This window comes from Octopus sinensis, linkage group LG15, assembly GCF_006345805.1.
Source record: "Octopus sinensis linkage group LG15, ASM634580v1, whole genome shotgun sequence".
Lineage (NCBI taxonomy): Eukaryota > Metazoa > Mollusca > Cephalopoda > Octopoda > Octopodidae > Octopus > Octopus sinensis.
Window position 1 is genome coordinate 31,213,883 of NC_043011.1, and position 27,891 is coordinate 31,241,773.

General features: G+C 37.0%; 2 protein-coding genes across 2 annotated transcripts in view; one reads left to right on the forward strand and one right to left on the reverse strand.

Moving 5' to 3' along the window:
• The first annotated feature begins 8,974 nt into the window (after window positions 1–8,974).
• LOC115219715 (40S ribosomal protein S27-like) lies at window positions 8,975–17,468 on the forward strand. The gene is made up of 4 exons (XM_029789902.2): window positions 8,975–9,128; window positions 10,085–10,193; window positions 13,758–13,868; window positions 17,375–17,468. Exons 1-4 carry the CDS (start codon window positions 9,123–9,125, stop codon window positions 17,401–17,403), a joined length of 255 nt encoding a protein of 84 aa, XP_029645762.1. The 5' UTR covers window positions 8,975–9,122; the 3' UTR covers window positions 17,404–17,468.
• The window catches only part of LOC115219664, a 32,636-nt gene continuing 22,073 nt past the window's right edge, over window positions 17,329–27,891 (reverse strand). Inside the window, exons 8-9 of the mRNA XM_036509583.1 lie at window positions 24,574–24,660; window positions 17,329–18,444 (exon numbers count right to left, since the gene is read on the reverse strand). Of these exons, the coding sequence (XP_036365476.1) occupies window positions 18,323–18,444; window positions 24,574–24,660 (209 nt within the window). The 3' untranslated portion in view covers window positions 17,329–18,322. The remainder of the gene's footprint in view (window positions 18,445–24,573; window positions 24,661–27,891) is intronic.

The window sequence follows — 27,891 nt, forward strand, 5'->3', positions numbered from 1 at the left end:
ATGCATATGTTTATGTCTGTGTGTGATTATGTATATGTTTGTCTACTTGTTTTAACAACATGTGATAGGTGTAAATGAATGTCATTGTCATACAGGCAATGTTGTTCATTTTCAATATTCCATGAAAACATATCTGGCCGTGACGAAATAGTATTTGCTTTGAAAAAGTCGAGGGTTGGCAACTGGAAAGGCATCATGCTATAGACAATCTACCTCAGTAATAAATTTCGTCCACCCTGTATTTGAATGGAAAAGTAGATGTTAAAATGATGATGATGATGATGATGACATAAAAATTACAGGGGTTGCACAAAATAATTGAACCATCACTTTATCTAACATCTAACTATTCTATTGACAACTCTCTTTCTCCTTTACTCTTTTACTTGTTTCAGTCATTTGACTGTGGCCATGCTGAAGCACCACCTTTTTAGTCGAGCAAATCGACCCCAGGACTTATTCTGTGTAAGCCTAGTACTTATTCTATCGGTCTCTTTTGCCGAACCGCTAAGTTACGGGGACGTAAACACACCAGCATCGGTTGTCAAGTGATGTTGGGGGGGACAAACACAGACACACAAACATATACACACACATATATATACACATATATACGACGGGCTTCTTTCAGTTTCCGTCTACCAAATTCACTCACACGGCTTTGGTCGGCCCGAGGCTATAGTAGAAGACACTTGCCAAGGTGCCACGCAGTGGGACTGAACCCGGAACCATGTGGTTGGTAAGCAAGCTACTTACCACACAGCCACTCATACACCCACAATGTGGCAAATTCAAAATTCTTCTGATCTGTATATGTTTCCACATGCATTATGTATCCCTTGTATTTCATAATATAGCCCTCTGTTGCTATTATCTTATTGTAATCCTGCTTGTCACTCCATTACTTAGCCCATCCATAACGCTTTCATGTGATTAGTTGAAGAGGGGAGGGGAGGGGGAAGAGACGTGGGGGAGGTGAGGTGTGGGTGTGGTTGTGATGTGTGAAATGTGTAATTTTTTTGTTTTGTACTAAGTTTTTCTCGATTACTTAGGCCGACTGTAACACTTTCATGTGATTAGTTGAAAGGAAAGGAAAGGTGATGAGCCTAAGAAAAAGAAGAGAGAAAAATATGGTAAGGCAAAGAGTGAGAGAGAAAGAGGGAGAGTGCTGTGTATTAAGTCTATAAAATTGTGTATAAAGTATATAAAGTGTATTAAGTACCGTAAATCCTCGAGTATAGTCCACCCTTGAGTATAATATGCAGGGGATTTTTAGGGGGCTGTACCTCTGAAAAACCTAAACCTTGTGTATAATACGCACTCCTTCTCTAACTTGAGTCGTGTGCAATTAAGCCAGCAGCACCTAGTCGAACAAACACTTCCGTGCATGCGTAATACAACAATGGTGATGTTCTTAATTGTTATATGGGAATGTAAATATGTTTGCAAATCGTTTTTGTTACATGTTATTCTGTGTTCTGAATACTTTTATTTTAATAAATGTTGCTTACTGCAAGTTATGGATGATTCTTTTATGACTTCATTGCTTTCAGGCTTAGCTTAAGGTATTTTCGTGCCCAACATCACAAAATGCGTCTGAATAAACATTGCCGGACTACAAATAGGGACTCAGACATTGCTTAGAGAATATTTTTCCTTTTTAACCTCGTATATAGTATGCACTAGGGATTTTGACCTTTAAATTTTGGGGAAAAATGCGGATTATACATGAGGATTTACGGTAATCATTGTATTCCAATTTCCTTCACTTTTCAGCGATTAGCAGATGAGCGACTATCTTTTGATAAAGACATAACGCATGCTACACTTTCAGGTTTTTGGATAAAGTTTTCAGAAATAACCCAATAAGTTTATCATTAATTGTGTTAATCTTTTTGATACCAACCCACTTGAAACCGCCTCTAGATCTGTGGTACAAACGTCTTATTTACAAAAATTCTGAATTAAAATCTTCCACCAAACCTTAGTCACAATTTATTTTCCTTAACACTAGCTTAATGATAACTAAGCATCTCAGCAGAGATATGGTAACAAAAGGGTTAAATATTCATGGGTCCTGCTAGTCATTATTATTTCTTTTGTAGATATTTATGTTTAAATATGTTAAAATATGTGACCTATCTGACCTCCAAAGAGGACAAACTGTTAGAGTGCAGACAGATGGAGCTTCAGTCAGTGAAATGGCTGAATTATTCAATGTTTTGAGTCATACAGTCTCTAAAATCATGCTGCCATTCCAAACCAAGGTAAGACCAGCTCAAAAACCATTAAACTACAGCAGCAAAAGTGATAGATCTAAACCATCATATTGCCAACCCTGTGTTAACTAAAACAATTCTTTGTGAGCTCCATAAAGCTAAATACTTAGGGATGGTTTCAATTGCTATGCTTCACCTGTACCCCATCAACATTGATAAACTGATAAAAAAATGGTATCTTGATTAACAGAAGTGATTAATGGCTCAGTGGAACAATGTCATCTTTTCACATTTTTTCTTAGTTCAAGGCAAGTTTATGTTTAAGACAGTTCAAAGAAGCTTTCAACCTTGAGGATTTCACCCTTCTGATGAAACATAGATGTGGTTCCATGATGATTAGGACAGCTATATCATGGAATTCTCTTGGCCCTTTAGTTGTTTTACATAGCAGCGTTAACAGTAAGGATTGTTTGAGTATTTTGGATGATTGTGTTCATCTACGGTGAAAATATTGCTCCCCGATGATTGTGTAATCTTCCAGATCAATAACACTGCGTAACACGGTTTTTGTCTTTGGGTAGCAACTGTTATTTCCTATTTGCTTACCTCTAGAAAGTATGAAAAATAGCTAATATTTCCTTCAAACTTTTCTTTTGTTACATTTAGTCAAACTCCAAAGAATCCCTCTCAATATATGGCTATGATGCTCTCCAACTACTCCTGCTCATGATCAAAGATGCATGTATTGTCAGCCACTAAGGGACTTGCTCAAGTGGTTAAGGTCAAACAACTGACAAACTACTCTGTGGTATTGAACAGAATATTTGCTAAAACGATATTTCTGCTTCAGCAACTCAGCTCTGAATCTGTCTGAAATGTAATGGAAAATAGGCCAGTTTCAAAACATTGATGTCCATGCCATAGAAGTAAAGTTTTAAGGAAATAGTAGTCATTTACTTTGATTCCTAGATAGAAGCAAATAGGAAATAACACTTACTGACCAAAGACAAAAAATAAAAGAATAAAACTTTTGTTACAATGTGTAATGCCACTGATTCCCATGGCTAATGTTATTCAAATTTGGTACAAAGAAAACAAAGTGAAGCAGACCATTTGGATTACCTCCCCAACTATCACCAGACTTCAGTATAATTGAACATTTATTGTCCATTTTGGTGAAGCAAGTGAAAAGCCACTTCCCTCTGCCATCTTTACTGAAAGAGCTGAAGCATGTTTTGCTTGGAAAATTCCCTTAACAACAATTCAGAATCTATACGAGTCAATATTTGATGTATTAAAACTGTGATTGATGCCAAAGAAGGACCAACTTCATATCAAATAATAAATATTACATTTAACAAGGCATTTCTATTTTGTTTTGTCCAACCTCTGTATATATATATATATATCTTCATCATCATTTAACATCTGTCTTGCATGCTATCATTTGTTGGATCATTTAATAGAATCTGGCAAACTAGGAAACAGCATTGAGCTCCAACGTCTGCCTTGGCATGGTTTCAAGGACTGGATGCCCTTTCCAACAACAATCACTTTACTGAGTGTACTGGGTACTTTTTTTGAGGCACCAACACTGGGAAAGTTATCAAATAACTCACATGACAAGACCCCTTGTCTGAAAGAGGGCATAATATTTGCAATAATGAAGGTGGATTTGTGCCAGGTGTTGAGAGACTAAACTATGAAAGGGAAACTGGAACAGGTGTCTTGATGCAAAGAAGATACATGGCTACCCCAGCTAGAAGGTGAGAAAAGGTGGTCAGGGTGTACTCTCAAAGTACAAGAAGGTGCATATAAGAGAGAATAAGGACAAAGGATCGAAAAGGTGGGGTAGGTATGTTTGTGAGAGAGTGAAAAGAGTTTGGAGGATGAAGGATGTTTGTGATGGTTTCAAATTTTGGCACAATGTTAGCAATTTTAGAGGGGTGGGGGTAAGTCAGTTACATCAACCCCCCAGTGTTCAACAGGTAGTTATTCTATTGACCCTGAAAGGAAGAAAGGCAAAGTTGATTTCAGCAGAATTTGAAACCAGAATGTAAAGAGCTAGAAGAAATGCTACTAAGCATTTGTTTGATTTGTTAAAGATTCTGTCAGCTTGCCAACTTGGTTCAGTGTTATTAATAAAATATGACCAAAGATGATTTCTTTTGCTAATAATTCAATATGTTAACATAATGGAACATTAAGGAGTTAAAGTATATTTACATATGCAGTAAAAGAAACATGATATTAGTTGATGACTAATAATTTTTTTTCCTAGAAAAGAGAGAGACAACTGTAAGCATATTTCCTTGTTCTTTAAAGGCTCATCTGCAGAATGTAGCCTCTGTTTTCACATATATAACTGTCCATTTGTCATGGAAATAGTGTGCTTGTGTCTCAGCTTGTGCTTAACACTAACTCAATCTTACCTCCCTCTATATCAGTCAGGAATCTTTCAGTAATATGCACTAACCCATAACAGTTCAAACTGGAATCATGCTAATTTCGTTCGTATCATCTAGTCTAAGAAAATCCAAAGAACTTGTGGTGATTACCATACCAAGTTTTCTTCTCATTATTATTAAAAAATATCTAAAGCACAAGAAATATATATTTGAACAGCTAAAGTTTCTTTATTCCAAAATTGTATGTCATATATTTCATTGATAACCACATTTTTTCAATAACATTCTAATTTTTATATTCAGTGGATTAATTAAGAGTTTTCTTTTGTTTATTTTGGTAGTTTTAATTTTCTTTCAAAGCATAAAACTGAGCAGTTTGCATTCAAAGTCAGTCAAATTACTTTTGACAAATTTAGTAACAAAAAAAAAAAAGTATAATTTTATTTTTCCATATATTTTACTTTCACTGCTTTATGCGAATTCCCATGACTCTGTCACCATCCAATGGATCTGAATTGAGAACTTGAGTTATAGTGAATCTTTCATTAGCTGATTACACAACCATGGATGCCAACCCTTTGAATGATCCTGACTGCTGATCTTCTTGGATTCCTCCTCTCACCATCAATTTAAGAAGTACTGTTGGTTCAGTTGAGCTCTTCCACCATCTCTTCACAATCTGCCATGCGACAGTCCCATACTCTTTACTCTTTTACTCTTTTACTTGTTTCAGTCATTTGACTGTGGCCATGCTGGAGCACCGCCTTTTAGTCGAGCAAATCGACCCCGGGACTTATTCTTTGTAAGCCTAGTACTTATTCTATCGGTCTCTTTTGCCGAACCGCTAAGTGACGGGAACGTAAACACACCAGCATCGGTTGTCAAGCAATGCTAGGGGGACAAACGCAGACACACAAACATACACGCACACACACATATATATACATATATACGACGGGCTTCTTTCAGTTTCCGTCTACCAAATCCACGCACAAGGCATTGGTCGACCCGGGGCTATAGCAGAAGACACTTGCCCAAGGTGCCACGCAGTGGGATTGAACCCGGAACCATGTGGTTGGTTAGCAAGCTACTTACCACACAGCCACTCCTACTAACATACCATTTTAAAGAATATTTTGAAAAAAAAAATGTTTTTGCATAAATAAACATTATTTTAATTATTTATTTTTTACTAAATACGTGTACAGTAACCCCTCGACTATCACAGGTGTTACGTTCCAAAACCCCACATGATAGGTGAAAATCTATGAAGTAGAAACACTTCTCTACTGCATATATTTTTAAAATTAATTTTATAATTTGTATATATTTATCTATACATAGAAAACTGAAGTTGTGTGTGCGTGTATGTGTGGCAGGTTTTGTAGCCTTCAACTAACACTATCTCCTCCGAGACCCTGCAATGCAAGTTGACCAAAATTGAGAGTATGATAGAAGAAGGTTTGCTCTTCATTCAAATCAGACCATGTTAAGACCAAAAATTATTTATATCAAAAAGGTGCTTTTTTTTCTATGAAAATCCTTATTTTTTAATGATTTTTTTGACTGCTGTGTCACCATTTTTCGGTGAACAGAAAAATGTTCACTTAAAGAGAATAACAAGCTACATAATGCAAAATTTTTACTTTTCAAAAGAGATTGAAACTATATCAAAACTTTATCAAAGTCTGCTGTTTTAAGTGCAACTAAAAAACAAACCTGAGCTACGCCAGGCTATACAGCTAGTTTTATTATAAATGCAAAACAACACCATCAAGGAATCAACATAAGCTTTAAATAATAAACCGTAATAGGTGAGCCGCAATATGGTGAGGGATTACTGTACTTAATAAATATGTGTACTTATTTACTAAATAGGCTATTCCTTGTTGGTGCCTTGTTGTTTGGTCCTATGTCATCTCTGGTCTAGCAAACACATGATTAAAGATGTTCCAGCTGTGACCATTTCAAAAATTTCCAGACATGGTGTAATCTAGGATTAAAATAAAAAAAATAAATGCGCCCTTTTTAAGCCAAGCCAGGCTCATGGGCCCGGTTTCCTGGATTCTATGGCCTATGTGTTCCCCAGCTGGATGGGACGCCAGTCCTTCGCAGCGTTACTCATTTTTGCCAGCTGAGTGGACTGGAGCAACGTGAAATGAAGTGTTTTGCTCAAGAACACAATGCGTCGCCTGGTCCAGGAATCGAAACCACAATCTTATGGTCATGGTGCTGACACCTTAACCACTAAGCCACTCGCCTCCATGTAATCTAGGAGTACAGGATCAAATGTGCCTTTTTTTTTGTTTATTAAGATGGAAGAGTATGATTTGAGAGATATTTGGCTGCTACTTCAAGCAAGTTGAATAACTACATAGAGGCTGTTCTCATTAGTTCATAGATAATATGGTTTAATCAAAGTGATATGGCTCGTTTGGCTCAAAGATATGTTATTAACTGAGATAGTGGCTGTGTGGTAAGTAGCTTGTTTACCAACCACATGGTTCTGGGTTCAGTCCCACTGCGTGGCACCTCGGGCAAGTGTCTTCTACTATAGCCTCGGGCCGACCAAAGCCTTGTGAGTGGATTTGGTAGACGGAAACTGAAAGGAGCCCGTCGTATATATGTATATATATATATGCATGTGTGTCTATGTTTGTCCCCCTAGCATTGCTTGACAACCGATGCTGATGTGTTTATGTCCCCGTTACTTAGCGGTTTGGCAAAAGAGACCGATAGAATAAGTACTGGGCTTACAAAAGAATAAGTCCCTGGGTCGAGTTGCTTGATTAAAGGCGGTGCTCCAGCATGGCCGCGGTCAAATGACTGAAACAAGTAAAAGGGTAATTGATTGAAATGTAAGAATAAGTCCTATAACTTTCTTAAGTCATATGAGATGTTGGAGGCAGTGGGGGACTAGGGATTTTAATGTGTATTTTGATCTGTGACAGATTGGTACTTGGGTGCAGGGCCAGTGCCATGCTGTTCAGTGCTTTAGACAAACCCTACAATGCTCTTTTACTTGTTTCAGTCATTTGACTGTGGCCATGCTAGAGCACCACCTTTAGTCGAGCAAATTGACCCCCAGAACTTATTCTTTGTAAGCCTAGTACTTATTCTATTGGTCTCTTTTGCTGAACCGCTAAGTTACGGGGACGTTAACACACCAACATCGGTTATCAAGCGATGTTGTGGGGACAAACATATACACATATATGACGGGCTCCTTTCAGTTTCCGTCTACCAAATCCACTCACAAGGCTTTGGTTGGCCCAAGGCTATAGTAGAAGACACTTGCCCAAGGTGCCACGCAGTGGGACTGAACCCGGAATCATGTGGTTGGTAAGCAAGCTACTTACCACACAGCCACTCCTACGCCTATATAACTTTTCTCTCACCTCTACAATGCATGCTTCCTTCTCCGGCTTCTTTTCCCACAATTCCAATTGAAAAATAAATTTAGAAGAATAAGAATCTATAGATTTATAGTCATGCATATTAATGAGTAAAGATGTTATCATTTTATCTTTTATCTTTTGCTTGCTTCAGTCATTGGACTGCAGCCATGCTGGGGCATTGGTTTCAACGGTTTAGTCAAACAGATTGCCCCCACAACTTATTTTTGCTGAAGTCTGGCATTTTAGTCTATCAGTTCATTCTGCCAAACTGCTAAGTTACAGGAATGTAAACAAACCAACATAGTTTGTCAAGCAGTGGGTGGGGTGGGGGACAAATGCAAACACAAACACACACCCATACTCACACATAAACCATAAACATGTCAGCATGTATGGGAAGTAAATATATTTACCATTGACATCTTTAGCATTATGGCCATTCCACAGACTTTTTCATGTAGTACTACTTCCAGTTTGTGTTTTATATATTTCTAAAAAAATTCATGTTCGCGATTTTTAGCAAAAACATGTTTGGCCATTGGGAAATATCGCCTTGCTTGGCAATAGGTAAAGATTAGCGACAGGAAGGGCATCAGGCCATAGAATATCTACTTCAATAAATTCGGTCCGACCGAGCATTATAACAACGACGATGATAGATAGATAGATAGATAGATAGATGCAGATAAAGAGAGGGATATATTCTGTGCAATTATGGCGACGCAGTTTGCAGCATTGACCTATGAAAGATATACAGACAAATATTATTGCGCAATATTGCATTGCACAATATGATCGAACTATTGTGCAATTTGATCCATGCTTTCTGTTTTCACTCATAAACGATATTTATACATAAATCTCTAAATCTTTTAATGACGTATAATAAAATAAGCACACATTTAAAGTAGACTTTATCAATCAACGTCAAGGGTTCAGCGTTTTACCGGCAAGAATAACTATTAATAAACTTTAATAACCCCTGATTGTGACAGCGTTGGAATACGACAATACGGCTTGGAATATGTGTGTGACTATGACTATATAATGTAAGCCTGCCTCCGCTTCTTCCTTTTTGCATCGTTTGACAGAGCAGAATGCCGGTCAGTCATCAATTTTTCACTCGTTATTGCAAGTCATTATCGATTTTTGTCTCAATGATGTTAATATACTGATTTCAGAATTAAATTTAATATCTAATGTCTGTTTACATGTATAAAATTCCACATTAAATTTAATTTCCACTTTTTCTCTTTTAACAGCACTTCGTATCAATATTAAACTATCGATTATATTATTCTTTCAATTATACAGTTCTGTCGATAATAAACCAATAATGATGTTTATTGTATACGGTTCCTTTCGTCCTCCTAGTAAAGTAATGGAATCTTAACCGGGGATATTCCTTTGCTAAACGTGTTTTCAATTTATCATGTGTATATGTATGTCAATGGGACCATGTTTAAATGTCAGCTTAATTTGAACCAGATGGAGTCTATGTGATCGTTCGATTTGTTATATATCCCAGCTAAACTCCCCCAAATCATCCCCTGCCACTATCTTCGAAAAGGTTACATTCGATTAAATATTCCCGTGTTACCTGCACAGGTAAAATACGAGATGGTCACGACTGGAAATGCTTTTGATCATAGGCCTGTTTGGTAAGGGCTTGTTAAAATTTTGGTACAAAATTTTGTTCCTAGTGTGCAGAAAGCTGGGACGACCACAGCAGGAACGCTCTTGCTCTCGATCAAAGCTAACCTGTGGCTCAACCTAACGAGCTCAAACATAAATGTTTTGATGACAAATCAATGTAAGTTTCTTAAACCTAGTGTTATCACTAATTTTATCTTGTTAGGTCTGTTTGATATAAATTTAATATTTATCAAGATTCTTTCATTGAAAGACATTTTCTTCAGCTGTAGACCTTCAGTCTTTTGAGAAGCAATATCTCCAAATATGTACATAAGAGTGAGGAGAGAAAAAAAAAATACCTGCTTTTTAAGTATTTTAAAAATAGACGTCAATGTTTAAATATTTTTATTTTATGTTTTTGTAGCTCGCTAAAGATTTATTGCATCCTTCCTTAGAAAAGGAAAGAAGAAAATGTAAACTAAAACGACTTGTTCAGTCTCCAAACAGTTACTTTATGGATGTCAAATGCCCAGGTAAGTTAACTGCTTTTAAGTACCTTATTAACCTTTAACCTTATCTTAACAGAGGGTTTAATTAATCAAGCCATTTCCCTTTGGGTATTTCCGTGGAAGCAAATGACAGTTCGATTCTGTTTTCTGCTGGGAAATTCTGCGAATTTTACATATACACATCAAACAGATAAGAACAAATATACAAGGCTTTTTTCTTCAAGTTTAAAATGAGACCTTGCTGGCATAAATTTGTTATATCTATACTCTACAACCCACGGAAATACCAGACGTGAAATGTCTTGCTTTTGTTGAGTTATATTGAAGGAATGCCCAAAGTCCATATTCTCAGTCTGTGATGGATCTTTTCCAGAATCAGGAATGAGTTAGTTTTCTTTTGCAGCTGGATATTCTTCCTATCTTAGCAACCTTCTAGTAGGAGCTGGTATAATTTATCATACCACCAGCTCTAGAAATGTCATCATTATCATCGTCATCTAACATCCACTTAAGTATCCGCACTATTAGTTTTTATTCAGAGTTACTGCTCTCTAAAATAGCTTACCTTTGCTGCAGTCTGTCCTGTGTGATTAGATCTGAACCGTTTTCATATACTGTTAGGTTTATTCAGAGTTTCCATCTTCCTACAATAGCTGCCTTCACTTTGACTGAGAAGTTTCTCCGTAATGTAGGAAAAGATAGATGTTAGCTACCAAGAAGCTAATAATATATATATCAACACGAGATGCAGCACGGATTTTTGTCAGTGAACAGGTCGCGGTCTTAAAGCGACGAAAATATTTTGACAAATTAAACTTAAATGTTGAAGTGAATCAAATGGCTTTTGTGTGTTTCTTAAATGGCTTACAAACACCTATGCTGCAATTGTTTTCGTTTCAGCACACGATCTCAGATCAAATCACTTGCTATGCAAGTACATCTCCGTAATATATATATATATCATCATCATCATCATTTAACATTTGCTTTCCATGCTGGCATGGTTTGGATAGCTTCCTGATATATATATATATTATTTCTATTTGTACTGAGCAATTATAAGTTTTGGAAGTGGTCTCATGAAGCTCCTTCCGGAATTGAGAAGCGTGTGAGGGTGGCCATGTCTCAAGCTTGTGTGTGCTGACACATCCGTAGCGCTGCTTCTAAGTTATGTATTATACATGCAGTTTCCTTTTTCCTCCTTTTTCTTTTTTATAAATAATACGTAAAAAGCACCATCTGAATGTGGTTGATGCCAGTGCCGCCTGACTGGCGTCTGTGTCGGTGACATGTAAAAAGCACCAACTGATCGTGGCTGTTTGCCAGCCTCCTCTGGCCGGTGGCATGTAAAAAGCACCCATTCCACTCAGAGTGGTTGGCATTAGGAAGGGCATCCAGCTGTAGAAACACTGCCAGATCAGACTGGAGCCTGGCACAGCCTCCTGGCTTCCCAGACCCCGGTCGACCTGTCCAACCCATGCTAGCATGGAAAATGGACGTTAAACAATGATGATGATGAATACATGAGCATGTTATCAAAAAATGAACTCAGACACATGCAGATGTACCTAAATAATATATTGACTGCCAATCTCCACTCTGTTGTTAATTTGGGGCCCTAGTCAGTCTATGAGGATAGCTTCCTTAATTCTTAGATTACCCAAATTTCTTTCATTGGCTTCAATTGTGACTTATGCTTTTGTCGGTGTTCCGGTATCTGTCTAGATGTCTTCTGAAGGAAACAGCACGTATAATACAAAACTTAGAAGCAGCGCTACGGATGTGCCAGCACATATGAGCTTGTGACATAGCCACCTTCATGCACATCTCATGAGGAATTCTGGAAGGAGCTTCGTGAGACCACTGCGGAGACGCTTCCAGAAAAAAAAAAACACACTATTTATAGCAGTGACTCGATCAATTCCTATGGATATCTGAAAAAGGAATTTTTGTATTCTGAAATATTATATCAGACTATGGATGAGGTAGCGAGCTGGCAGAAACGTTAGAGCGTCAGGTGAAATGCTTAGCGTTACTTCATCTGCTGTTACATTCTGAGTTCCAATTCCGCCGGGGTCGACTTTGCCTTTCATCCTTTCGGGGCCGATAAAGTACCAGTTATGCACTGGGGTCGATGTAATCGACTTAATCCCTTTATCTGTCCTTGTTTGTCCCCTCTGTGTTTAGCCCCTTGACTATGGATGATTAAATTATAACAGTTATTATAGTCCATTGTTGTTATAGTGTATTGTTGTGCCATTCAAGACACGTGTGTGTGTGTGTGTATGTATATATATACATATAGGCACACAAAGGCGTGTGGCATAGTTGTTAGGGTATTGCATTCATGATTTAGCAATCTTGGGTTCAATTCTTGAACTGAGCTGCATGTTGTGTTCTTGGGCAAAACACTTCATTTCATATTGCCCCAGTCCATTCAGTTATAAATGGATAAACCTGCAACAGAGGGAATGTTGACCTGCTTGCCTAGCCAGCGGGGTGGCATCATTCGAAAGCTAAAACAATGCAATGAACATTGTGACCAGCAATGTATAACAACATCTGATACTCTGGTGGTCATGTGATATATATAGGCACAGACATGGTTGTATGGGTAAGAAGTTTGCTTCCCAACCATGTGGTTTTAGGTTCAGTCCTATTGCATGGCACCTTGGGTGTCTTCTGTAAAAGCCCCAGGTTGACCAGAGCTTTCTGCGTGGATTTGGTTGATAGAAACTGACAGAAGCCTGTTGTATATGTGTGTGGGTTTGCAGTTGCCCATCTTGACATTGTGAATAGTTGCAAATGAGTGTCACCATCTTACTAGCAATGTTATTCATTTTCAATTTCCCGTGTAAACATGTCTGATCATGGGGAAATATTACTTTGCTTGGAAATAAGTGAGGGCTGGTGACAGGAAGGGCACTGAGCTATAGAAAATGTCTTGACGAATTCCTTCTCACCCATGCAAGCATAGAGAAGGGGATGTCAAAGTGATGATGATGGTTACCGGTTAAGAGAAAGCAGTTTCAATTTTCAGGATATTTTAACCCTTTAACATTTAAACTGTCCATATCCAGACCAAAATATTCTGTTTATGTTGAAACTGGCCAGGTCTGGTATCTCACACCTACCCTACAATATCATTCTAAAAATTAATAGTTACCGTATCAAAATCTTGTGAAGGCATGTGGCGTAGTGGTTAGGGTGTCAGCATCATGATCGTAAGATTGTGGTTTCGATTCCTGGACTGGGCGATGCATTGTGTTCTTGAGCAAAACACTTCATTTCACGTTGCTCCAGTCCACTCAGCTGGCAAAAATGAGTAACGCTGCAATGGACTGGCGTCCTGTCCAGCTGGGGAACACGTACGCCATTGAAACTGTGCCCATGAGCCTGACTAGGCTTTAAAAGGGCGCATTTATTTTATTTGTATCAAAATCTCAGCTACAAGATAATGCATTAATTCAAAACAATGTGAATAAAAAAACTTTACTTCTGACAGAATAATGCAAATGCTAGAGCTAAAATTTTCACACTCACATAAACCAAGTAAATGCTTTTCATGTTATGTTTTGTATTTTTCAGGCTGTTATAAAATCACCACAGTATTTAGTCATGCTCAAACTGTTGTCTTATGTGTTGGATGTTCAACTGTATTATGTCAGCCCACAGGAGGCAAAGCCAGACTTACAGAAGGTAAGAAATGAACATGGCATTCATTTGATTATTTTTTCTTTTTTTTTCCTGATTGACAGTGTCAATTTAGCATTATACATAGTTAAGAAATTTGCTTTGCAGCTATTTGGTTCTGTAAAGATGTCTATTTCAAAGCATCTTGTGTGAATATTTTCTACCATAGACTAGGGTTGACCTATGCCTCATTTTTTTTTTGTTGTAACAAGACCTGAATGAAAGCTCTTCATGTGAATGTGTGTGTGTGTGTGTGATATGTGTGCACCTTTTGGCTGAGTTGCCAGTATATTGGATGGAATCTTTTGCAGTGTTTCTTCAAAACTCTGTGATCAGAAATTCAAATCCTGCCAAGATCAATTTTGCCTTTCAGTGTTTCCAAGTCAATGAAATAAACAGGGATCTAATCTAGGATAGTAGATTGGTGGAACTCTTAGCGCATCAGACAAGATACTTTGTAGTATTTGTGCTTGCTCTTTATGTTCTGATGGCAATGCCTTTAATGACACTATTGCCAAGCTCTATTGGCTCTAAAGGAAAGCCTGGCATACTTATAGGCGCAGGCATTGCTATGTCGTAAGAAGTTTGCTTCCCAACCTCATGGTCCTGGGTTCAGCCCCAGTGTGTGGCACCTTTGAGCAAATATGTTCTATGACTTAAGACCCTCCAAGGCTTTGTGAATGTATTTGGGAAACAGAAACTGAAAGAAGCCTGTTGTGTGTGTGTATATATATATATATATCATCATCATCATCGTTTAACGTCTGTTTTCCATGCTAGCATAGGTTGAACGGTACAACTGGGGTCTGGGAAGCCAGAAGGCTGTGCCAGGCCCAGTCTGATCTGGCAGTGTTTCTACGGCTGGATGCCCTTCCTAACGCCAACCACTCCGTGAGTGTAGTGGATGCATTTTACGTGCCACCTGCACAGGTGCCAGACGAGGCTGGCAACGGCCACAAACGGATGGTCCATTTTATGTGCCACCGGCACGGAGGCCAATACATATATGTATGTGTGTGTGTGCACGCGTGTCTTGTGTTTGCCCCCTCCATCACTTGACAACTGGTGTTGGTGTGTGTATGTTCCCATAACTGAACTGGGGTCAATTTGACTAAAGTTATTCAGGGTGGTCACCCAGCAAGGCTGCAGTCTAATGAATGAAACAAAAAAAGGCATATCTACACAAATGTAAACCCCCCCCCCACTGACTTTGTTTACTCATGACTTTAAAAAAAAATGGATTTTCTTCAAATGCTTTTCAGATTGTGTAGAATAAAGTTAAATCAGAATTTAATGAGTAAAACAAAAATTGTTGGACATGCACACATGCACGAAACATACTGACACATTTCACAGTTTTTTTCAAAATTTCAAGTTTCGTTTTGTAGATATATGTGATATGTATCATCATTATTGTTTAACGTCTGTCTTCCATGCATGCATGGCTAGGTTGTTTGACAGGAGCCAACTAGGTAGAAAACCACCCTAGGCTACTGTGTTTGTTTTGGCAGGGTTTTTATGGTTGGATGCCCTTCCTAACACTAATGGCATTCAACTGAATGCACTTTACGTAGCATCAGCACAGCTGAGGTCAGTTTTGGCATGGTTTTTTTACAGCTGGATGCCCTTCCAAATGCCAACCAGTGTGGACTGGATGCTTTTTATGTGGCACCAGCAATGTCACCAAGTAATTGAGGAGGGGACACATGACAACAGATGTTGGTGAGTCCCTGTAGCTTAGTGGTTTGGCAAAAGAAACTGATAGATAAGTACTAGGCTTACAAAGAAAAAGTCCTGGGGTTGATTTCTTCAACTAAAACCCTTTAAGACAGTGCTCCAGCATGGCCACAGTCAAATGAATGAAATATGTAAAAGAATAAATATGCTTCAGATGGAGTAGCTTCCAATTATAATGGTATTTGTTGTGAAAAAAATTTTCTGAGCAGTAGCAAGAGGAATTTTGTAACATTCACACAAATCAGCAGTTGCCTTATAACTTTCAGAAGTATTGGTATTTTTTGGTGCTATGCAGTGGGACTGAACCTGGAACCATGTGGTTGGGAAGCAAGCTTCTTCTCAGACAGCCATGCCTATTTGCATCTCCTCTACATCAGCACACCTGTTTCTGCCCTCATTCTTGATCACTTTCTTTCTTCCCTCTTGCTTTTCCCTCTGACTAGGTAACCAAGTATCTCCTTTACACCAGCACACCTGTTTCTATCATCTTGTTCCTCTCTCCCCATCTCTATTTCTACATGTGCATGTTTGTTTATCTCCAGTGCCAAAAAGTTATTGTAGTTACTAAAAGAAGTTCAGTGTCCAGTCAGCCATGCCAAATCATCAGCACGTCCTCCTTCCATGCTGACATGGGTTCAACAGTTTGACAGCTGTGTCTGTCTTTGGCATGGTTTTTACAGCTGGATGCTCTTCCCAACACCAGCCACCCTGCAGAGTGGACTAAAAATACCTTTGGGCTTGTCTGGCGTTACTATAACTTAGTAAGTTTCAGTTTTCCCTGCAGTTGTGTGACAGTGATTTTATCTTATAACCTTGTAATTTTATGATGTAAAATGGTGGCAGATTGACAGAACCATTAAAGAGCTTTTTACATGGCACCATCACCAATTCTTTTTATGTGGTATGAAATTCCAAATGATGTATAAACATAAGAGAATGAAGAAAATCTTTTTCGTTTGTTAGTCATGTCATACTTTATCATTTCTATTTAGTCACATGACAGTCTACATTTTATTGTTTCTCATTCACATTTTCCCCTCTAGTAGTTTTTACTTTCCTCAAATCCTTCTTTCTGTTTTTGTGTCTCAGAAACATACATTGCACATAAATCCATTTGACATTTATATTGGGTTGTCCGGAAAGTTTGTGCCGATTTACAGTAGCTTACCTTTCGACTTATTTTAGAACATGGTTGAGTCCATAAAATAGGATTTGACTACACTTCCATTTAGAGCACAGTTTAAGTTGTCTTTTCGTGGAAGAAGGTTTATGTTCCTATAACCTGCGTTAATTCTGTAGCTCTTTAAAATGGAAGATGAGAAAGTTCATTTTCGGCACTTGATGCTTTGGGAACTAGACAAAAATTGCTGCAGCTTGGCTGGGATGTGTTACCCCACTCTCCATATTCACCAGATATTGCTCCTTCGGATTTCCACTTATTCAGGTCTCTGCAGAATAGTCTTAATGGTAAAAATTTCAATTCCTTGGATGATGTAAAAAGATACCTTGATGAATTCTTTGCCACGAAACCACCTCAATTCTGGGAAGAGGGTATTTTCAAGTTAAAGGGAAGATGGAGACACGTTGTGCAACAAAATGGCTCATATTTGGTTGATTAAAAATGTAATCGCAAGTATTTATTGACCTTTTTCTTTCCATTAAGAATCGGCACGAACTTTCCGGAGAGCTGACCGTTTTCTTTTTCAACCATTTGTTCCTTTATTCCAAATGGTTTTCATATTACCTAAACAAAACTTTTTTTTCTTTATTTACAGGATGTTCATTCAGAAGAAAACAGTATTAAACTAATGGAGTAACTTGAACCTGTTTATGTGGTTTAAAGTAAAATAAAGATTCCAAATGCTGTGACTTATGTCTAATAGTTTTTATTTTAATGACCAAAGTTCTGTGATACCACAAAAAAAAAAATGTAAATTTAGTATCAATGCAATTAAAAATTATTCTTGATATTTAATGGAAAAGTCTGGGAGGTTTGAAATTTTCAAACTATTTACCTCATTCTTTGCATTTCTATATTGTCCTAATGTTTTAGTTCTATTCTCTGGTCATTTTCTATAATATACAATATGAAGCATGAGGTAAATAGTCCAGAAATTCCAAACTACTTCAGAAATAAATATGCATGAGAAAGTGTTTACTTTGACATAGATAAAATTTAAATAGTGATATAGATTGTGGAACATCCAGCTGATGTAATTAATTAATTTTTATGTTTGTTGATTGGATCTTTGCTGTTCTTGACTTAATCTTTCAGCTGGTAAATGTTACATTTTCATTTTAGTTTGTGTTTGATTTTGTATATTTTATTTAGGGTGATATCAAGAGAATAAACGGTTAATGTAAGGCTTGAATGGGATTGCTGGATTAGTTGTGTATCCACAGTTTTTAAGAATCTAGGGTAGGAAATTGAGCTGCCATTGTGGCAAGCTGAATGACCGCTTGCTTGTTGACTGGAAATAGTAATCTAGATGTAGAGGGAAAATGAAAATAGATAAATTTAAAAAGAAAACGAAGACTTAAATCCCTGCTTACAAAATTGGACAAGTATGGCGTTACTGTGTTGCAACAGTTTCATGTTCGGATTCTTAATGGAAATCTTCCCTAATTAAAAAAAAAACATTATTTTACCGAAATTTTCGAAAATGGAAGATTTATTAAATCCTGGATGTTATTTTCTTTCAGAAACTTAAATTATTTGATGCTCAGTTGAGATTCTTTTCCACAATAATTTGTGGTTTAAAATTGACTTCTTTCTTGGCTTCTTCAAACAGATTTTCAACATGGTCTTGTGGTGCACATCCAATTCTGAAGAATGAAATTTCACCTGAAAAATAAACATTCTTTTTAAGATATTTTTCATCAACAACTTGCTACTACTTTTCATATCAATCAATCTATTATTGCAGATAATTTTTTCATTAATTTTCCTTAGCTAACAAGCCTTATAATATTGCTATTGTAGAGTTATTTGCCTTGGTTACAAAGATGACACAATCATTGTGTTTACATTTGCTTTTTTCTTTGCTTGTGTGGATTAGATGAGACTTCTATGGCCAGATCCTCTTCTTGATACCAACCCTTGTTTCCTAAGAAGGTACTTTATTCTATTTGTTTTAGAACATCAATCTGCCAAGCTGCTAGACATTGTTCATGGGTGGCATAAATGTCACTGCTGTTAAGCAATGTCCATGCAAAGACAGTCTCACACAGACACACACGTGTGTCTGTGTGTATTTGTATATGCACATGCAAATATGATAGGTAATAGGCTTCTGTACAGTTTTCATCTACAAAATTTCAAGGTATTGGTCAACCCGAGGTTGTACAAGATGTTACTAAAATGGAATCAAACTTGAAAATCACATACTTGAGCAAACTTCTTAACCATACAGCTAAGATTTTCTAACTAGAAAGGGTATGGCCAGGTCAGCCTGTAATGATATGCATAAGATCTGGTCATCAAATCTAAGTAGAGATTTCAAACTTAAAATCTTCACAGCTACAGTCGAACCAATTCTACTATATGGCTAAGAAACCTGGACGTTATCAGAGAAGCTTGAGAGGCGGTTGGATGGAACTTACACTCGCCTCCTTATGAGAGCTCAAAATCTCTCGTAGAAGCGTCATCCAACCTAAGTATAAATATATGGGAAACTACAACCTGTATCATCTCTTGTGAAAGGTAGAAGAGTCCAGTTTGCTGGACATTGTTGTAGAGTTGAAAACGAGGTAATTTCTACTCTTCCCCGCTGGAAGCCATCTGCTCACGATACCAGAGGGCGCACACTCTCCTACCCTGATGTAATCTCCAGGGATACAGGCATCCAGCAACAGGACCTCTGTAATGCTATGATGGACCGTGAAGTCTGGCGTAACATAGTAAATTCCATTGTCTCGACCACGGTCGAACAATGATGATGATGATGATCATCATCATCATTTAACATATTTTATGTGCTAGCATGGGTTGAACAGTTAGACAATATCCAACAAGCTGCAGAGCTGCATCAGACCACAATGTCAGCTTTGGCATGATTTCTATAGCTGGATAGCCTTCCTAACACCAACCCCTTTATGGAGTGTAGTGGTTGCTTTTTTTTGTCTTTGTGACACTGGTCCAAGTGAGTTAAGGAGCATAGGGCTAGTTTTCTGGTTTCCCTGGTGTATATATTTCTCCTTAGGCAAGATGTTGGTCTGTTGCAGGGTTACTCATTTTTATAGTTGATGAACTGGAGCAAGGTGAAATGAAGTGCTTTGCTCAAGAATATGTATCACCCAGTCCAGGAATTGAAACCACAATCTTATGATCATGAGTCCAACACCCAAACCACTAAACCAGTGCACCTCTACACTAATAAGCTATACCTATAATAAATTTTGAAATCATGACTATATGGTCTGTAGTCCAGCTTCATTGAAGAAATTTTAAAAAATTAACCCACCTCATTGAATGACTTGGAATAATAGCACATTTTTTTCCTGGTCATTTGTGGAATTAAAAAGGACACCATCATTTTATGTCCATTTATGTTACTGGCATGAGTTGGGTGGATTACCTTGGTTGAACAGGTATTTCTAAGAACTTCATTTTCATAACCTTTCAGAAGGTGTTTTATTCTATTTTTGCTTTTCTCATGATGAGAGAGAAGTGTGTTGCAGGAAACGTTTTTGGACTTGAGAATATCACTTCTGAATATCACTAGGTCTGGTGAAGCAATTAAAAAATTACTCACAAGAGTAGCACTTGTCTTTAACCCTTTAGTGTTCGCATTATTCTACCAAAATTAATGCTTTTACATCTACTTTGTTTTGAACTAATCATGCATTATCTTGTAGCTATGAGATTTTGATGAGGTAGCTGTTAATTTTTAAAATGTTATTGTAAGGTTGGTGTGAGAGACCAGATCTGGCCAGTTTGAACATAAAACAGGCAGAATACTTTTGGCCAGATATGGCCGGTTTAAATGCTAAAGGGTTAAGACTGGTCATAAAATGAAAGTCGCCCACCTACTTTGTTTTGTTAAACTGACTCAATTAAGGAAGAAAACTGCCACTGATTAAATGCAATATTTATCTTGAAACCTTCAGATGGCTGGGCTGATTAGGGTGTCAGAAAACTGTCGTTAATCCTGGTACTATGTTAGTACCATAAAGTTTGTCCTCAACAACATAGTTCACAGTAATGTAGTTCCAATTAGCAATAATTACATTTGCTTGTAATGCTGAATTTAATTCCTCCTATAGATTTTGCCAGAACACATAGGGTTTCATTGGTTTCGTTTATTCCCATTCAATCATGGTCTGTAATTTTATGAGAAAATGGCCCCTGTTTTTTCTTTTATGTCTGATCTATTACAAATAATGACTTGCTGTTTAAGAAGTACAGTAGTGTCAAAAATATATGTTGATGGTTAATTAAATTTTTTTCATCTCAGGGACTGAACTTTGCTTGGCAGCACAATGGTTAGAATAGGAACCAAAGGTTGTCAATTTAGAAAATGGAAGTCAGGTGCTAATCAGACCATATTGAATGACATTAGTTTAATACAATATCACATTAAACATGTTGCTTTGACAAGGGATGTGGGAAGCCTCTCTGTGGTTGCATAACCTGCAAGAGATAGCAGCCAAATCTCTCAGTTTCATGTCTTATCATAATTTTAAAAAAAACATGATAAAAAATTTCTTTGGTCAAATTTCAAATTTTGGCTCAAGGCCAGCAATTTTGAGGGAGGGAGAAGTCAATGATATTGATCCCAGTTTTCAAATGGTGCTTATTTTATTGACCCTTAAAGGATGAAAGGCAAAGTTGACCTCTGGAATTTGAGCTCAGAACGTGAAGGATGAAATACTGCTATGCATTTTGCATGGTGAGCTAATGATTTTGCCGGTTTGCCTCCTTAATTACGATCCATGACATTGCAAAAAGATGTGATAGTCATGGCTAGGACACATTGGCCTTTAAATCTGAGGTTTGCTTGATCAAGGCTGACTAACAAAACAACATATTCTGTATCTAACTTTGCAAGAAATTGAGGTAAGTATATTAATACACTAAGCCATCAAATCTAGAAAACATTAAGCCTGGACACATTACAGATGTTAGAATACTTTTGCACATACAACAGGTTTGCTTTTCATTTGACACCTAACAATTTTGCATTTGTTTACCCTTCCTCTTCTTACTCTTTTCTTTTGCTAGTTAGGCACAAATATATACCAATCTGGACCAGTAATATTTGGTAGAATTTTTTGCCTCTTTTATCTTTAGTATTTCTTATTCTAATTGCATCTTCTCAACATAGAGAGTGTACTGGTTGCTTTTTTTTTTTGCCTTTGCGATACAGGAACAAGCGAGTGATGATTAGTATACATAACTCTGTAAGGAGCATAGGGCTAGTTTTCTGGTTTCTCTGGTGTATATATTTCTTCCTAGGCAAGATGGTCTGTTGCAGGATTACTCATTTTTAATAGTTGATGAACTGGAGTAATGTGAAATGATGTGCTTTGCTCAAGAATACATATCACCCAGTCCAGGAATTGAAACCACAATCTTATGATCATGAGTCCAACACCCAAACCACTAAACCAATGCACCTCCACACTAATAAGCTATACCTATAATATACCTGAAGTGAAAATATAAAAAGTAGAATTGTTTCGGTGAAAAGAGTAATGTTCCAAAAGAAAAAATGTGCTAGCAACACCTAGGGCTGGTTACCCAGTTTCCATGGCATATGTGATCAAAATCACAACATTCCCCTTGAATGGAGATGTAGGGTTACTCATTTTCAGTTGAGTGGACTAGAATATGAAATATTTTGTTCAAGAACACAACTTTTCACCTGGCCCAGGAATCGAAACCATTATCTTGCAATCGCGAGTGCAACACTAACTGCTAAGCCACATGCCTTCAACAACACTGCATTACATAGCGTAAAAAAATAAAGAAAAATGTAAGGTACCTAGCAATTTGCCATGGTCTTGAAGTTCTGATCCACTTCATCAGGCATGGGCAGACTTTTCTGATAAGTGGGCCACATAAAACCTGGCTCATTATTAGTAGAGTTGCACCATGGCAGAATCTTGGTTTAAGAGCCCCATACAATCCCTCATAACTTTTTTTTTATTTTTTGGAATTTTCAGAAAACTTTTGCAAATTTGTGTTCTATACATGGGAATTCATAAGATTATGCAAAATAATATTTTTTTTGTGTGATGTAATGGCGATTTAGCTGGTATTTTCAGCACATCCCATGATCACCCGATACCGTCCTTGTTTCTTTGTCACTTTGATATATTTTGATATATTTTGATATATTTTTCTCCTCATATACACATTTAATGGAATGATAATGCACTCAAGGGCGGTCCACTGCTATTATTTAAGCAAAAATTTCGAACTGCCTGTATTTTAAACTGACTTTAAAAAAAAAAATGAATAAGAGTGGAAATTTTAGGATTATAGGTGGTGGGGTTAAAAATTAAAAAAAATTTTTTTCCCTGATTGTATGAATTCCTGTGTGTAGATCCTAAATACACAAAAATTTTCTGAAAATTCCCAAAAGTAAATAAGTTATGAGGGATTATATGGGGTGCTTAAACCAGAATTTCACCTGCACTACTCTTTTACTCCTTTACTTGTTTCAGTCATTTGACTGTGGCCATGCTGGAGCACCGCCTTTGGTCGAGCAAATCAACCCCAGGACTTTATTCTTTGTAAGCCGAGTACTTATTCTATTGGTCGCTTTTGCCGAACCGCTAAGTTACGGGGACGTAAACACACCAACATCGGTTGTCAAGCGATGTTGGGGGGACAAACACACACACACACACACATATATATATATATATATATAAATAACGGGCTTCTTTCAGTTTCTGTCTACCAAATCCATTCACAAGGCTTTGGTCTGCTCGAGGCTATAGTAGAAGACACTTGCCCAAGGTGCCATGCAGTGGGACTGAACCTGGAACCATGTGGTTGGTAAGCAAGCTACTTACTACACAGCCACCTGCACTTAAAGGCAAACAAAAAAAAATCACTACTAAAGACAAATAAAAAAAAAATCATGGATAATTTTTCATTAGGTATATCATTCAGAAGGTCCAACAGGCTACACGTTGCCTATAACTGTAATACATGTTTACTCAGCCCACTAAAAATAAGACAAATTATCCTCAGATTACACCCCACAGCCTTGGAAATGAAGAGCACATTGAATAATGTAGACCTGGATATTTTCTAGAAAATATATATATATAAATTAGAAAAAAAAACACCTTTTATCAATTCAACAATGAAAAAATTAAATTATACCATATAGAAAAAATTAAATATAAGATAAAAACATATACCAATGATTAAGTAATGTGCAAAATGATAAATAAAACGTATATATTTGGTAAATATATACGTTTTATTAATATATATTTCGCAAATTATTGGTATATGTTTTTATCTTATATTTAATTTTTTGTATAGGATGTAATTTTTTTCTATATGGTATAATTTAATTTTTTCATTGCTGAATTGATAAAAGGTGTTTTTCTAATTTATATATATATATATATATATATATATATCTATACAATATGTTACATTACTCGGTAGTCAAGATAAAACTCTGAGTTTCAGATGCCGAAGTGGAAATCCACAACACAAGTATAGATAAATTTCCTCTATTTACATAATATTGAGGTCTCTTTCTTTCTTTTGTTATCTTACCGTTTTATCAATATATATATATATATATATATATATATATTATATTATATTTTGTGAAATTTGATTTAGTATTTCTAAATTGAATTTTCCCCTGTAAGTTTGGAATAATATTCCCTAATATTATTATGATGATAATAATAATAACAATATATATATATATATAGCAAGATTGTCATCACTGGCCTAAGATTAAACAGTAACAAGGTTCTGAACGCAGTTATTTACCTTTGCTGATGTTTAAACAGTTTACAACTGTTGACGGAGCAGTTTCTCGAGATTCTCCATCACAGATCATTCCATCAATTTTGTGGCCTGTATAAATGATGAGGCATGCAAGCTGATTACATTAATATTTTGGCAAAGTCGTCAAATATATAAGTAAGCAATGGCTTCTGGTACAAAAAAAAAACAAACAAACAGTATGCTGGTTTCTCCTGGGTGTCTATAAAATTCATTAGTATGGCATGTTTGTTATTTATCTTTTACATGTTTCAGCCTGCGGCCATGCTGGGGCATCAACTTGAGGAATTTTAGTTGCATGAATTAAAAAAATTTTTTTAACTAAACAGTTTGAAAATTCATATACTGGTGAAATGTCTCACACAGAACATGGTTTACTTTGAACATTTTGGACAAAATTTGGTTTTTCAGAAGTTATTTCTTGTTAAAGTTGTTGTATTTGGGTATTTTCAACCAATCAATGACGTATTCAGGTTTAAGAAAGCTACTGCTGTTTGCGAAAGTAATTGAAGAGGAACAACCTCCAGGTCATCTCTATTAAATGTCACCACTCTGTTCTATTTTATCTTTTGTTTACTGCCTGTGTTGTATATTACATGCTTTCTTTTTTTTGGTTCTTGCGCCAGAGTAACTAGTGTGCATCGAAGAATCAACATCAAAAAGGAAGAAATATTATTTACATATATTTATGCGTTTGCCTGACATCGGTATTTTATCCACAAGTAATGTACACCAGTGTTTAAAAGACCTATAGAGCTACGATTCCGCAGTTAGCTTTTTTGTTGTTGACGTGTATGTAGTTTCAAAATGCTTTCAGCAATGGGACTGTGGTCATGCTGGAGCAATGCCTTAAAGGGCTTTAGCCAAACATATCGACTCCAGGGCTTACTCTTTGAAAGCTTAGTACATATTCTGGCAGTCTTTTTTACCGAATGAAATTACAGGGATGTAAACACACCACCATCGGTTGTCAAGTTATGATGAGGGTGGGAGGGAGGCTGACACACAGCCAGGCACACCTACATGCACATGAATCTATATATATATATATTTATCTATCTATCTATCTATCTATCTATCTATCTATCTATCTATCTCTCTCTCTCTCTCTCTCTCTCTCTCTCTCTCTATATATATATATATATATATATATATATATATGTGTGTGTGTATGTATATATATACATATATTTATGTCTGATGGGCTCACTTCAGTTTCCATCTGACAAGGTCCACTTACAAGGCCCGAGGTCAAAATAGAAGAGAATTGTCCTAGGTGCCATGCAGTAGGACTGAACACAGAACCCTGTGGTTGAAAAGCAAACTTCTTACCACACAGGAACACCTGTGCCTATACATTTGTGGAGCACACAAACATGTGTATAATATATATAGCCCGTCATATTCCCGTGTCAGGCGAAGAACGAAATGTTCCCAAGATAAGAGAGTCTTTCTAATCTAATGTTGTGGTTGAGCTGTTTATTATTATTATTATTACTATTATTATTAGTATTAGTATTGTCCCTTTGATCCTCGGTCGAAAATTTGCTTTTATTATTATTATTATTATTACTATTATTATTATTATTATTATATTATTATTATTATTATTATTATTATTATTATTATTATTATTATTATTATTATTACTATTTTCAGCTTCGCCTTGTATTGCATATTATTTCTCCATACAGGGGTTTTTTCAATGGCGGCCCATTTTCGCGGGGTTCCACTATTTCCCTTCTCTCTCTTCCTCTTTTACGTTGTCTGCCATCCCCCCTCTTCCTTTGCTAAGAGCATTTTTAAGCCAGCCCATCATATTCCCGGTGCACCCGCCCTTGCCCACCCCCACCACCAATACCGGATATCTCTATATTTTTGCTCCATCTATACCGGATGTCGCTTCTCCACCACCATTATAGGTGTCTACTCTTCGAACCCCCCTCTTCAATACGCTATTTCACCATGCATTACCCCTCTCTTGATATCCTACGTTCTACTGCCTAGAACCTGTCATCATTTCTCTGAACCACCCCTCCCCACTGGTGCTCCCCTATATTTCTCCCCCCCCCCCACATAAAAAGCACCATCCGAACGTGGCCGATGCCAGACCCCTCTGGCACCTGTGCAGGTGGCACGTAAAAAACACCCACTACACTCGCGGAGTGGTTGGCGTTAGGAAGGGCATCCAGCTGTAGAAACACTGCCAGACTAGACTGGAGCCTGGGGCAGTCCCGAGCTCCCCAGACCCCGGTCGAAACCGTCCAACCCGTGCAAGCGCGGAAAACGGACGTTAAACGATGATGATGATGATGATGATGATGAGATGTATTGTTATTATCATGAGACGATAGGAAGAGGAAACTACTAAATCAACATTAAAACATGCATGGCTGTACATATTGCACACAAGGCTTTGGTCTATCTGAAGCTACTAGTAAAGAAAAAAAAAAAAGAACTTGCTGAAAGTGTTGGATAGTGGTTGTGAAAGAACCTCATAATGGCATAGCTATGTCTGCACCATAAATTCAAGTAATTTTAAAAATTGAGCTGCAAACTTCGTTTATTTGGTTACACAATATTTCCACAGGCGTGTTTGCTGACATCTGCAGCAGTATTGTTAGCTATCCTTAACAGTTTATGGATCTTTTCGGTTTGAACTGCAGTTTTTCTAGCGGTGTCATATGAAATTGTCACCCATAATTATGACCCTAGTATCGATCTATTGCCTTTCAATCTGTTTTAGGGGTGGAGGGAAGGGTATATATTTTTCTTCAGAAATGTAAATAAACCCAATCTGTTTCTTAAACGAGGGACATATTCATACGGCACAATGTTTTCACCTCAATAGACGGTCATTGATTGGTTGAAATTGCCGAAATGCAAGAAATTAAAGATCAAATATCTTACAAACTATAGAATTTTCTCAATAAAGCCAAGAGAAAAAGATGTTTTATAAACACATTCTACCAGTATACGAAGTTTAAAAAGTGTTTAGTTACGTGGAAATTATTTTAAAAAACTGCCGTTCAAACCGAAAAGATCCCAGTTTATCTCTGTCTCAGTGTTTATTACTGACTTTTATGAAGTACACTTGAGCCGACGCTCAACTAGCTAGAAATAGCAACCAAAATCTCTCCGCTTACACGCTTTTTTGTTAAAATGGAAGAACTTACTGGATATTCTTTTCTATACTAGGCACAAAATTTTTGGGGAGGATAACAGTCGATTAGGTCGATGCCAGTATGCAATTGGTACTTAATTTATCGACCCTGAAAGGATGAAAGGCAAAGTCGACCTCGG